Source organism: Trachurus trachurus, assembly GCF_905171665.1.
Source record: "Trachurus trachurus genome assembly, chromosome: 1".
Classification (NCBI taxonomy): domain Eukaryota; kingdom Metazoa; phylum Chordata; class Actinopteri; order Carangiformes; family Carangidae; genus Trachurus; species Trachurus trachurus.
In genome coordinates this window covers 24280058-24294779 of record NC_139891.1, presented here as the reverse complement: position 1 = coordinate 24294779, position 14722 = coordinate 24280058, and the positions used below count along the sequence as shown (strand labels likewise).

At 41.8% G+C, this 14722-nt stretch overlaps 1 protein-coding gene across 7 annotated transcripts in view; it reads left to right on the top strand.

Moving 5' to 3' along the window:
- Positions 1–14722, top strand: part of lrba (LPS-responsive vesicle trafficking, beach and anchor containing) — a 191645-nt gene that overhangs the window by 76531 nt on the left and 100392 nt on the right. For all 7 annotated transcript variants that reach the window (XM_083982697.1, XM_083982701.1, XM_083982698.1 and 4 more), the window contains 2 exons: positions 9899–9963; positions 11983–12091. In XM_083982697.1, the coding sequence (XP_083838823.1) occupies positions 9899–9963; positions 11983–12091 (174 nt within the window). The remainder of the gene's footprint in view (positions 1–9898; positions 9964–11982; positions 12092–14722) is intronic.

Sequence of the window (14722 nt, the reverse complement as noted above, 5' to 3'; positions counted from 1 at the left end):
ATCTCCAATAAAACAAAAACACATCTGATTAATGGCACACCTCTGGCCACTGCGCGCTGCATTTTTTTTTTTTTTATCAGCTTTATTTTCGAGAAGAAATAGTGCCTGTCATCTGGCGTTGTTTCCTCCACCTTCTCCCCCTTTTTAACCCCTCTGCCCTGTTTGGTTCCCATTACTCACTTCGTTTCTTCTCTAAAAAAAAAAAAAAAAAAAAGGTAATACAGTCAGATTACACATCTGCTCTGGATGTCAGTGGCAGCGCGTTGGATTTGGGCTAGTGGGACACGCGGAGGGAATGTGAGCCCCATAATGTCCAGAGATGAAGGAATAGCACGAGTGAGCGCTAGATAGAAAACCAAAGAGAGAAGAATGACAGGCTCTAATGCACCTATTTGTCATATCTGTCAGGGTGTTGTTTAATGCTAATCTAATCAAAGGCAGAATCTTGGTGATTGCTCCGCTGCACAGCTCATGCCTCGCTTCCCCCTTTGGTCCCCAGCCCAAGCTATTTCTTCCTTTCTCTAAGCTCCAAGCTACCCCACCCAGTCACTACAACACACACACACAGACACACACACACACACACACACTGTCTCTCTCTCTTTCTCAGCGATTGGCCAGTGCAGTGTTGATTGCTTCAATAAATCATCCAACCAAATTCTCTCACAGCTAATGCAAATGTAATTTTATTGTTGTGTAAAGGGGGAAAGGAGGAGGAGGAGGAGGGGGTGCTGGTGATGGTGGTGGTGGGGGCGATACGCTGCTTCTCACTGGGGAAAAGAGGAAAACAGGGACAGACTTTCCTCTGGGCTAAATAACAATGTATAATTATTTGTGTGTTGGTTCTCCTTGTGGGGCAGTGAGAGTGAGCCGGTGCCGTGATTGATGACGTTATTTAGTAAAGTTTGTCGGGCCCTCCGGCACAGGAAGCACTCAATCCTCACACAGGAAGTGCCTCTTTGGCCATCTTGTGAGTCCTTCCTGCCTTCAAGACAACCAGTGGAGGGAGTAGATGGAGATGATTTTGATTGATTTTTTTTTCTCTTCCCCCCACCCCCCCCACACCTTCATCGGCGATGCGATGCGATACCACCTCTGTGAAATTTTAATTAATTTCCTGAGCTTTGAGATGGAGTGGAGCCAGGGTGAAGGGTCAGGAGACTAGGGACTGCAGAGCAGTTTTTAATCAGGGATCCTATGAAAGTTGCATTGGCGGCCACATCAGCTTGGCATTGAGGAGGGGATTGTAAACCGCAGTTTGATAGTGCTCCATTTCTTAACAACTACAACAGTGCTCCCAATTAAAGGACCATTTTGATCAGACATTAACTGTTGGGGTGGCACACTGCCTTGTTCTCCGCTGTAATATTGATCCTGAATATACAAAGTGAGGATTAATGATCATAAACTGGAGTTGTAACAGAATACTGATTCAAAAAAGGAGGAAGGAGCGTAGTGTATCTGCAGTTCACATAGTTTTTTTTTGCAAAGGCAGGATTAGGATTAGCAGTTTTTTCGAATAATCATTTCATTGATAACATGTTGGAAAACAGTAAACAATACCCTGACATGTTCACTTGACCACTTATGTTTTAATTGCATGTTTTATACAACAAACAGTGCAGAACCCTCAAACATTTAGATAACCCTAACCCCATCAAAAACTATCTAAAAAAATGATGAATCTGATATTAAAAGTTGTTGCATATTATTAAATTAAAACCAAAGTACTGTTTCAGATCTACTGAGAATGGCCACTTTATAAATGAGAATTATGTTATTTTGATACATACATGTTACTAAAACAATAATTGGATTGCAAATTACCAGTATTCACTCAAAGTCAAGAGTGATTTATTTCTTCTATTCTTCTTCCAACTCAAATTTGTCTACAAACCTCAGGTGTTAATTAGATGATTTCGTGTAAATTGCCAATGGAGATTTTTTTAACATGAGCATCAGGACAGTGTAATCCTTCCTTAAATACGATGGCCTCCCCAAAGGTCTTGCATATTACATGAATGAACCACGTCTGCTGAGGGTCTTGACGCGTGGATGTGAAGAGCCACTCTTCCCCCTCTCTCCATGCCCCTGATTCACTTTGACAGTTTCGCTCTCTCTCTCGCACTTGTTTTCTCTCGTCTGTGTCATATTTACGGCCAGCCTGTTGTTTCCTGGGTGCACTTCTTGAAGTGGCTTCCACCCAAAACATCTGATTAATAAATAATGTGCTGGGACAAGAGAAAGAGCTCTCTCTTTCTCTCTTTGCGCTCACTCCCGTCCGTCCAGAGCTTTTGAGAAATCATCTCATCGGATACTGGACAGTCCACGATGAGCAGAGGCCCATAAATCTCTTCAGTAGCTGCATTTGTGTCCTGTAGATCAGCCATTATTGTCCGGCCGCTCTGTCAGCCCATCCATCCTTCTGCCATTTATCAGCCATGCGTTCTGTACATGGAGTGGAAGGAAGGTAGAGCGAGAATCGTAGGGTGAAGGGGCGCTGGTTTTATGATGGTCAGCACCAGATAGGAGAGACTGCTCCTCCTAACCAGTGAAGAAATACACAAAACTGATTATATATTTTTTGTCTCTTTTGACATTCACCGTAGAGTTATAGCAACTTAATGCCCTGTAATATCTATATTGATTATGTTGTTTAGCTCTTTAAGGGTTGATTAAAGAAAACAACCTTTTTTCCCTTTACTAAAACATTACACTTCAAAAATATAACTACAAATGTCTGTTTGCAAAATTTCTGACCATCCATTTTCCACTGGAAATAGTTCAACAGATACTCCAATTTACATTGAGTAATGATTAAAAGTGATGCCGCTGTTGAACTTCTACCCATGCTACCATATACATGCCGCTCTGTCAGTCAGTCTGCCGCTTTGGTCCAGACTGAAATATCTCAACATCTACTGGATGGATTGCCATGAAGTTGTGTGCAGACATTCATGTTCCCTGGAGGAAGAATCTGTCTAGAGATCCGACTTCTCCAGTGCTACTAGCAGGTCAAATTTTTCCAGTCATATATCTCAGCATTTACAATGTGAATTTATACAAAACTGGGTACAAACATTCACAACCCCAACCCCCAACTATAAATTCTCATGACTTCTTAAAGTGGTTTCTTTAAGCACAACCAAAAGGTCATTATTCTAATGTAATTCTTTGGTTTATGACCAATTGCCCCTAAAAACAATAAATACCCCCCTCAGCTTCAACTGTCAGTGCTAATTATCAAAGGTTAGCATGCCCACGCAATAAACTGGCATGATAAAGAATATCTGCGGAACATGACCATGTTAAATTGTTATTGTGGATATATTAGTCTTCATTATATGTAGACAGGTTCTGATATTGCAGAGTATGCGGTGTGTTGAACCTCTGTGGTTGACTCATACAGTCTGTGATCTAAGCAAATAGCAGTTTGTTGAGGCCACTAATGCAGATAATCCCTTAATAGTAATTCAATAACATCAATGTTAACGTGCTAATCCAATGAGTCCACATTATCATACGTTCCCAGCCAAGTCTCACCAAAGCTAACCTGTTAAACAGATGGGCACCTCTCTGCCTCGGTCAGCGGGGAGAGAGACATTGACCGCCCCAAACACTTGGCTCCTCCTGACCCTTGACCCTCTGAGGGAGTGGGCAGAGGAGTCGAAGTCTCAAACCCTTCAGTCGTCATACACCAAATAGTAGTATAATCTGAGAAAGGAGGAAGCCAGTTGCTGGTTAAGTGTGAAAAGACAGTGGAAAGCAAACAAACAAAAAAGAAATGAGCAGCACATTAAAGCGTAAGCGGTCACTTTTGTATGTTTTATTACGTATTCATACGTTGCTTTCTTAGTTGCTCATTTTGAATGTGATGTTGGTAGAAGCAGGATCTGATGTTGGGATTGTTAAATAGTAATTCATATCTGTCAGTGGACACATTTCTTCTCCTCTCCAGCCAGTGAGGCTTTGATGGATCAAGAGCAGACCATGTTGTATGAACCACTTGGGGAGCTGAGAGAGGTGAGAGAAGTGGCGAGGAATGTGATGAAGCCAAGGGACAAAAATACTTTCCCCATCATTTTCCTCACAGTCAGACCCACACCCCACTGTGCAGTTAAAGAAGCACACAAGGTTCAAGAGCAGTGCAAATCAAAGTGTTATTTTTTTCGATCCCTCCCCGCTCGCCCCCTCGCCCTGTGATCTGCTCCAGCACGGCTTTGCAGGCGTGCCACTCGGCCCGGGGTCCCCCCACCTTCACTCTCCAGTTCAGAGGATAATATCATGCTGTATATTCTTTGAAAAGGTGCTCTCCTGTGAGACGTAGAGAAAACACCGCAACACCAACTGGCACTTAGTCGTGCAGGCTCCCTATCGTTGCCAACTATGCAGGCGGAGCGGGGGCGGCGGGGTGTGTTGTGTTGGAGGAGCTGCGGGTCAAGGGGGGCTTCCTGACAGGAAGTGAAGTCTAGCTGAGAGGGGAGAATCAGACGAGAGACTCCTAAAAAATTGAGTGCCTTTTAATTTGGCTCCCAGCCGGTTTTACTGTGAGCTGGCTTCAAGCGGCTCAGGACTGGAGGGCCTCAAGTGGCACGAAAAGGTTGGTTATTTATACACAACATATAATCGTGTTTCAAATAAATGAATTTCCCTGACAGAGCCCTCTCCTCCTGACAAGGCACTGTAACGTAATGTTTTTGTACGTGACAGGTCCCAAGTTATAAGACCTTGGAATGTATTCTTATGCGTCTCCCCCTGCTATCCTCTCTCAGCCATCCCGCTGATAAAATCATACCCTGGCCTCTTAGCTCACAACTGCACATTTGATGTAGTCAGAGAAATATTCAAATCTTGGAAATGACTTACTTTTAAAATAGGAAATTTCAATCTCGTTACACCCAATCAAGTCCTCAGAGGCCAAATCCAGAATTTAGAGTTTGAACAAAGTCATTTTGACAACCATTGAACAGTTTTTCTGATATTTTGATTGGGCTGTCGATTACAATCAGTCAGTGGTAGACGGCTACAGACAGGTTCTTTGGCATTGGCCTGTCCGTGCGCATGTGATCAGACACATTTGGACTGTGAGCTACTTTTTAAAACAGCTGGTATTAACAGCTTTGTTGACTTAAATGACAAGATGCATTGATCTGGTAAATGTAATACACACATGTTTATGCCAGTGAGATGAGTCCTGGTTCCAGCTGTATGGATGTGCTCTGTAATGTGTTTCTTGTGGACCAAATGGCTTTTTAAATACTTTTGTCTTTGAAGTAAGCCAACATGTGAACTGCACAAGTAGAACAATTTAAACAATTATTCAGGCGTGGGAAAAGTATAGGCTCTTGGAGATTCAAATAAAAAACCCTCAGGACCTTCTCCTTGCACGATGGACTGCTACAGGTTGACAGCACTTTTGCTCAGGGAACTGTATGTTTTCGCAAACAGCTGGATAATACTTGTATGATTATCCCAAAACTGACTCATTCTGTCATTTCTTGTTGGATCCCTTTGTGTCACACCCACTACAGATTCTGAATAATTTGTAATCATCCATTGTTTAAGTGTGTGATTAAGATAGTTGATAATTATGTCTTCAAAAGAGATGACTGGAAATTTGTACTGAGCCAAGTTGAGAAGAGACAAACAGATGTTAGGACTCAGTATTGTTAGAAACCAATGTTAAAAGTTATTTATCATTGCTCTACTGTATATAGTTAGCATCTAGGAATTTATCCATAGTTGTATTCAAAATAAATAAACGCAAACAAACACAGCCATGAAATCTATGTTGCTAGATCTGTTGTTGGCTTCATTAGATCCGAACATCTGGTCCAGTTGGAGATGAAACAGCTGTACAGTGTTGCAGTATTGTTATTCTATGTCTTTAAAATCTTAATTTTTTTTTTTTTTAAAGAGGGAGTCCTTTTTTTTAAATTATGAACTAGCTGCTCGTTAAATTTACTGTATATATTTGGGTTTTCCCCCTAAACATACTTTTCCTTCACAGTCTTCGTACTTGTCTTTGGTTTGTCTGTTTGAAGTGTGCTGAGGTTCACTTCCTGTTTTCTTACTCTTTGTGTTGGTCTAGCCTTGAAAGTGTGAGTCCATGAAGCTCTTGGAGACCCTGCAACATAAATATTTGCAAGAGCATAAATATTTGGACATAAGTAAATATTCTCCCGGTTGTGAATTTGATCACGCAAACACCAATATGAGTGTCTGCAGATACCACACGGACACGCACATGTGGACTGTTGAGACCTAGAGTAGACACACCGGTGTTAAGTTATTCATACACACACTGGCGTTTCAGATTCGGCAGCATGAATAAGCAACAAACGACTCGGCCTCTGAGTGAATCAGTCGGAAGAGCGATGATGAATAACGTTTTGGATAGTTTATACTAACAGTAACTTTTTTTTTTTTTCTCTCCATCTTGCTCATCGGCACACGAGTGCTTCTCTTCAGTCATTGATGATATCAGATCGCTGGTCATAAACATCTGGGTCACACAGCTACAATAAACCATTTCCACGTCTGCTCTTTTTTTGTGGTCATCGGTGCACAAAGGTTTAATTCAGATTGTCAAGATTTGCCACCACCTTTACGTCACGGTGCTCACCGACAGGAACTAAACGCACGTCTTTAACATGTTCTATTGATTCAAACAAATATATCTTATCTGTAAATCCTCTCCGTTGACTGGATTTGAAGAAAAAAAATCAGTAGCTCTCAGCCTCTTTGGTTTTGCTTCTGCTGCACTGCCACATTTGACATGAGGATTTATGCTTTTGTCGTCTCATCTGAAGTTCCAATTCCCATAGCCTTTCAAACCAACAAATACTTGTGATTATGAGTGATGCCACCGAAAAGCGCAACTGACTTATTTATTATTTCGGGAGAGCTGAGACGTTTCTTTCTTCGGTGTTGGAAAATGCTTTCCTTGTGTTGTGGCAGGCCTGATGTTTGAAAGGCGATTTTGCTCGGGAGGTCTGTGTTTTCTCACTAGTGGTAGTGGTATATTTAGATGTTGATTATGGATAATCAGCTGTAATGACGGAAGTGCATGGCATGTGTGTTTAGACTCAATGCCATCATCATGGAACACAGACCAAACAGAGCTGTCTTATTGACTTCAGATTGAGACCGGCATTTTCATGAATAGAATTAAAAACTTTCATTCATACCCCACCCTCGCACGCTAAAAAAAGAAAGGAAGAAAAGCAACAAAAACCTAGTCCCTATATCTAATATTGGCAAAGTGTCTGTCCGATGAGTAGTTGGCAGAATCAGGATCAAGGGACGGCCCCTCTCTCTCGCTCTCGTCGTATCATCTGTTAGGAGGTCAGGTTAAAGGTGAGGGGTCACAAATGGCTGCTTGTATCCTCTCATCAGGAGAGCTGTGGTCATGGCCCCTATCGCGGCCATAAAAGCTGTGACACCGCTGACCAGGGGCGGCCAAAATCCAATATTCTATCACTGACCTGTCCCTGTTTCCCTTTTTGTCACCGGGAGATGTCCCTCAGATCAGGGTCATTGCTTTTTTTAATTCAACTAGAAGAGCCATTTCTTAGCCCATAATGACACCATTAGTCTTGCTATCACCTTTGTCCGTGTCCGCGTAAATGCCAATGGCCTCCACGCCGTTCATCAAAGCTAATTTGGACTCTTTTTTTTTTTTTTGTTTCTGCTGAGAAAGCATTTACTTATATGTTTTTAAGACCCCTGCATTAAAATCCCAAGGATTTGAAAAGAAAATCACATAAAGGAAATTGAATGTTACTGTTTTTCTGCCCCTCGCCCCCCAGAGAGTATGACTCTATTTACAGCCTCACTTCCTGTGGTGTTTATTTGAAATCCAGCTAGCACAGTCTGTCCCAGCCTGGATTATCCCCACAGCCACAAGCTAACACTCATGGTTAATGTCCTTCAACTACAGTCTATGCTTCAACTAGAAGGCCCCAAGGCTACTCTTACACACTTCCTCCAAAAGCAAGCCCTAGCCGCAAAATCCTGTGCCAGTGCTCAACTCCAAAACACTGTTTCCACTCCCAGGCCCAGACTTTTATTCCCTCTGTGCCCTCTTTATTTTGAATGTATTGTAAACACGGTCAATGCCAATATGGTCCTGGAGGACAAAAAGCAGTTTTGAATTGAGGTTAAGTGCCCTGAAGGTTGTTGTTTGCGTGACGTGCAGTTGGTTACAGAGCGACGGTACGCAGGCGTTTTGTTTTATTTTTTTTTCATGAAGAATGGTTTCTCTTGGCTCAGCGTGTGATTGGTTGTGATGGTTTTACATTTGTTGTGCTGAAAGGGCGAAAGCGTATGGCTTTAAAATCATCACATATGTACAAACGTTTTTTGGATGTGCGTTAGAAATTCTTGTAAATTGATCTTTCCTTCCTCCTCGTAGCGCTGATATCCTCGTCCCTGTGGGCTCTCTAGGTTTACTGAAAGTCCAGGCTCTGCATAAACACACGGTTTCCTCTATCAGGCCAAGAGACGATGACAGCAGAGTTTACGCTACACGTACACATACACGTACACACTGCATATCTTTCACTTTGTAGTTGTTTCACGACTCATTTAAATCGACTCAATTGAAATTAGCTTTTTTTTTTACACAAGAATATTTGAGTATGAAAAGAATGTGCCTCTTCTGAACATGCTCATTTATCAATAAATGACATATTTAAATATGTATAAGTCTAATTATGGAATGTACAGTGAGTTCAAGCAGTGATGAATGATTTTTTTTTTTCTTTTTTTTAGAGCAGTTTAGTAGTTTCAGTGTCTAACCTGAGGTTTTTTTGTGCATATTTCTTCGTCTCCCTGGAGAGGAAGAAGGGGGAAAAAGCGCTGTGAGGTTCAGACAGGCCCCATGACCTTGTTGCTTTATTATTCTTTTGACGGTTGTGTTGAAGGTGTTGAAATATTGAACAGAACATGAGAGACGATGACCGCTGAGTTTCCCCTCTCTCGTTGTCCCTTCCAACGTCGAGGATTTAAAGTCGCACACGGCTGTGGTCGGATTGTTTAGACTGACACCTCAAACCATAACGTTAGTCAAAGAGCGGAGGAAATTTGTGTATTCGCTTGTGATAAATGCACTTCTCAACACAGCATTTCCACTGTTTGGCAGCTGATTATGTCACCTGTGTCCAACAAATCAGTTGTTTCTTTTTAGATCTAGCTTAATTGAGTTATGAATTATATTTGAAATGGCAGCAAAGCTTATAGAAAAACGCCTAAACCACTAACTCGCCAGCAGGTACCAAAAGCTTCCCACAGGCTTTATTAAATGATTTGGGATTTTATAAGGGAAAAAAAAGTTGATTCATTGTATTTCTGTTTATTAAAAAAAAAAAAAAAATTCAACCAAAAATGTCAAACCTTCTCTATAAAATCCTAGTTGCATTTCTCAAATGTGAGAATTTCCTCTTTTCCCCTAATCTGTTTAATTATGAACTGAATGCAGCACAACAGAAGCAGTTTTGGAAATGCTGCCTCAGGGTTTTGGACATTGTGATGGATGTTGTGTGTGCGAGCGTCTGATTTATGAACAAGTGATTGGATGATTATTTGATTTAAAAAAAAAAAAAAAAAAAAAGTGGAAGATTGTATAACTGCGTCATTGTTTTTTTTGTAGCTTTTTATACTAGGTCACATTTTCTCCAGTTGTTTTTTATTTACATTTAAAGCTGGTGGAGTGATGAGGAGTGTATTCATAAATTAGGTTATTAATATTTCCTGCATTGAAATGTAGTAGATTTATTTCATAACTTACATTTTGATGTCACCAGTGACTGATTGGACCATGTGTGAAATTAATTATGCATGACTTGGTTATGTTATTTCAGTGCAGTCATTGATATTGTGTGTGTTTTTCCTGCAGGAATGGCAGAACTCCATCCAGAAGAATGCAGGTCTCGCCTTTATCGAGCTGGTCAACGAAGGCAGGTGGGTAACACTGACCTGCAAAGTGCTACGTCCCCTCTCCCTCCCGGCAGCAGCATTTCTTCATTGTCTTTCCAACCTCAACCTGTCGGTCGCTTTCCTATTTCCCCATCCCTGGATCACATCACAGCCCCTCAGGCCCTCAAGGTCCCTGAGGCCCCTCTGATGGGGTGGCTATTCAAGATTCTGGACAACAATCAATGAGTGGCGGTGTACTGGGGCTCGGGAGTGTGAGGATGGAGGGCCGATGAGTTCAAAGCTTCATTCAATATCTGCTCATCCCAGAGGGATTTGGGAAAAGGAGCGGGGCTGGGGAGAAGGTGACAGGGGCTCTGATCGCTGGATCCACCGTGACACTTGGGAAATCGTTGTTGATTTCCCACTGACTCTCTGTCAGTTTATGTCTTTCTGGTTGAGCCTTTATCTGCCTGTAATCATCTCTTCTGTCGACTATTTGCCTTTTTTCTTAAATTGTTTTGAGCTTTTCCATCTTTTCTCAATAAGACTCTCGTTCCCACTTCAGCTCCTCTTACTCTTAGATCTCTCATCAGTTTCAGATTTAGAGGGGCCACCCTTTCCATTATTGATCCTCAGCTTTTAGAGTTGGCAGAGGCTAATCCACAGTAATGCTAATGAGACTAGCAATGTAGTCCTCTGACTTGTTTGTGGAGCACAGGATTTGTAGTTCACATTGATGAGGTGTCTGTTATGTAACCATCAAAGAAAGAGTGGAGGTATATACCTGTGTATATAGACAACACAGATGCATGTCTGCTTTAAAACAAAAAAAAAGATCACCTGGCCTGGCTGATTATCAAAAATCGCTCTATACTCACCAGCCATAATTCTTATTTATTAATCACACTGAGTCACTAATTAGTTAAGTAACAGAAGTTTAATCAGTGCAGTTACATTTACCATATATTTGTTATATTCAGAACTGCTTCTTTATGTTAAAACAGACTAAAAATATTTATATCTTATGACATCAATTTGAAGACATCAACTTTAGATTAATGACATTGTGATGATTTTTTTCCCCCACTGTTTTTTAAGTTGTGGCTGTATTAGATAGGGAAGTCAGCCCAGTTAGTCTTTAGTACTGTATATTTTGAGCCATTATTTTCCTTTTTATTTCTGACATTTATGTTAGGGGATAGAGTTAGGGGTTACAGTCTAAAGTGACATCGGCTTCATATAGTAGCTGCGTTTGCACAGTCTGGTAGAGGACTTGAGTTCATGTACAAAAAAGAAAAAAGAAAAAAATCCCACAACTCTGTTCTGTCCATACACACAGTTTGAGTATGGAGCACCATAAAGAAGAGCAGTATTGGGTTATTGATAGCTCAGCCTGGACAGAGCCATAGAGGCTGCAGAGGCCCCAGCACCTCCGCTCCCCTGCTACCCTGCGCTGAAACAGAAGGTTTAGGTTACAGTCATCTCCTGACCCCTAAACCCCCACCCCTCAATCAGTCCCAACCTGGGCCCCCACCATCCCTCCTCTCTGGCCCCTGGTCTGTTATTGTTCCACTTTGCACAGTTCTGACCTTTAGGGGTGTAGAGAGGTTTCTTCGACCTGTACACACACACACGCACACACATACTTACACACATAACATGTTTCGTCAACACTGATAAGAAGAGGGAGCGGGGTAGACTACACATGTAGCAACATGAGCACAGATCCTCCCTCCTTTCAGATGCATATCGTTAACAAATCAATTAGCACCTGCACTCCAGTTAGGAGATAGACTGGTTTGGTTTGGTTTGGTTTGGTTTCTGAATTAGATTTTCTGCTGATTTTTCACGGTTCTTTTTCAGCATTTTATGGCTGTTTCATGGCTGTTCTCTCTCTCTGGGGGTCATCATAGTGTTTAACAGATGTTGCAGATACTCTAAGCATCTGACCTCCACTTTTTTTTTTCTTTTTACTGAGTTAATAACTCTGTCATTAATGTTTAAAAATTGTAATAAGTGTTATCAGTACTTGAGTGGCCTGATTTCCATCTCCCTTCTCCCCAGGCTGCTGAGTCACACCATGAAGGACCATCTGGTTCGTGTGGCTAATGAAGCCGAATTCATCCTCAGCAGACAGAGGGCTGAAGACATCCACAAGCACGCAGAGTTTGAGGTAAGACGCTGCACAGCTCGGGCGATCCATGCACAGTCGCACATACATCACAACAAAATAACCACATGACATCATTTCATGTGAGCAAACTTAAGGTGTGGATTTAAGATATTAAATTCCTCAGTATATTGATTTTTCAGGTGTTAGATTGCAATCCGTTGTGAATAATGATATTCTGAAAAATGTAACTTTCCAAACTGTTAAGTATAGATATTATAGATATTTTATATTATACAGTATATTTTATTATATAGATGTTTTACTATATCTCATTGTTGGTGATATGCACTTAAAGTGTGATCTGTTAACCTGATAATGAGGCATGCATAAAAACTGATTTGCTGAAGTGAAGAAGTTGGAAAGGCAGATATTTGCACTTCGACAAAGACCAGAATTTCTCAGTAGAGGAGTCTCTCCGATGTCTTTTAATGGTACTCTACCATACACATGAATATAAAGGTACATTAATAGAGGAGTTTGACATATTTCATCTTTAATTGGTTGCCTCAGAAGGATTGGAAAGTAAAGGAAAAGCAAGCATAATTTATCTGTCACATATCCTTTGAAATCCCAAGGAACTTTAGGCTTGATATGTTCAAACAAACAAAAAAAATCCACGTTTTGCTTTAGGACTAAGACTCCTTTGATAGAGATGTGTAATAGTGTTGATACTCCTATCCTGGGTTGGCGATTATGTGTAATGAAAACAGGGAAGAGGTAACGGTCAGTGAGAGCAGAGGGGGAGCGGATCCAATGACTACTTCAGACCTGTCCATCAAGTTTCAGGTTCTGTCACAGCAAACCTACAGGATAAATGTTTACTTTTCAAACACAACCCTCTGCTAATCGAGAACACACACACACACACACACACACACACACACACACACACACACACACACACACACACACACACACACACACACACACACACACACACACACACACACACACACACACACACACACACACACACACACACACAAACACACAAGACTCCTCACGCACACACTGAAGCAGTCTGAGGCTGGAGATCATGCTTGGCACATATCACTAACCAAACATTGTGTAGTGTTAATTTATCCCTGTGCCTTGCCCCTGAAACATAACTTCTCCCCCCTCCTCTTCCCACCACTTCCACGCACAAACGTTGCCATTCACGTGTACTGTAGCTGCCGGGCCAACTCTATCCTGACCCATGGGCACCCTTTGTTGCCCCTTTCCCAGTCCAACTACTACGCCAACCCCCCCACCCCACTCCTCTGCTTTCTAGATCTCACCAAAATCATTTCCTGTCCTGCTGAGATCCTGTCCATTATACTCCCGCTGGGGGTGTATTTTGCCAGTGACAGGAATATGGCATCCTCCCCTCTCTTCCATCCTTCCCTCCCTCATTTCTCAGGAACCTGCCAGCACTAAAAGCTGCAGACAGACCTGAGAGGTGCTGGCCTGAAGGGCCGACTGTGTGTAAACCCACCGACTCCACCTCCACCTCCACCTCCACCTCCACCCCCGGCCCTCAGCCCCTCGCCCCTAGCCCCTGGCCCCCACTTTGCAGTAAAATGTGATGCTTTTTTAAAGGTTCAAGGAAGGGTCTCTCTTACATTCAGCTAAAGTAAATTCCCTCCAGAGTGTTGAAAGTCAATCGGAGGGTGGGGGCACAACTCTTGCACATCAAAGTTTCTTCCCAGTGTCGACTGCTTTTCTGTCTGATTGGCATCCTCTTTTACTCACTCTGCTCCAAGTGTCAGTCATTTGCACAGTTTTATCTGACCTTATCATTATCCACACTCAGCTCAGAAGTATGATTTACTTCTACCAGGTTGATATAGCAGATTATTTTACTCCACTGAAAGACCACTTTTAGTAAAATCTGTACAATATTTATGCTCTTGCAAAAGTACATGTACAGTATGTCACGTTAGGCAGCTGTCTTCATCTGACACAAGAGCAACACAAGTAAAAAAGGCTTGGAGTATGTTGTCTGACTGGCAGACAGACGGACTTGGCAGCCAGTCAACAACACGACAGCCTCATATGATCCGGCTCTGCCTTGGCCTCTCGCTGTGGCCGCAGGCCACATGCTCTGTGTAACCATGTCCCCACCATTCTCCACTTCCCAAACTCTCTGGCATTAGTCTCTGGTTCCTAACCTGGTGTACAGTAGTTTGGCTCAGCGTTGTTCATAACAGAATGACTGACTTGAGCTTTTCAAACATAATTGACTGGCTTTTTTGTTGTTGTATTGTCTGTCTGTTGTTTTTTGTGTGCTCCGTTTGCTTTCAGTTCATTCTTGAGCTGAATTCTCAGTAGACAGGTTGGGGTAACAAAACCTTTATGTCCTTAAAATGTGCACCTTCAGTATGTGTACTAAATAAAAAAGAGTTGGACATGAAACTTAAGCGACTTAACAGACAGGAGTCATATTCGTACATAAACCTAGAGTATGTGTTTGATTAGTAGCTTGCATATTAACATGTGTCATATTTACATGCTTGCTAGTCTTTAATGCATGTTGAGTAATATCCTATTCCATTAAAATATTATGTTTTTCTACTCATGACTCTACCAGATTTAAGATATAAATATTAGACAATACTTTCTGTATTTTCAAGACGGTGTGCACCTACA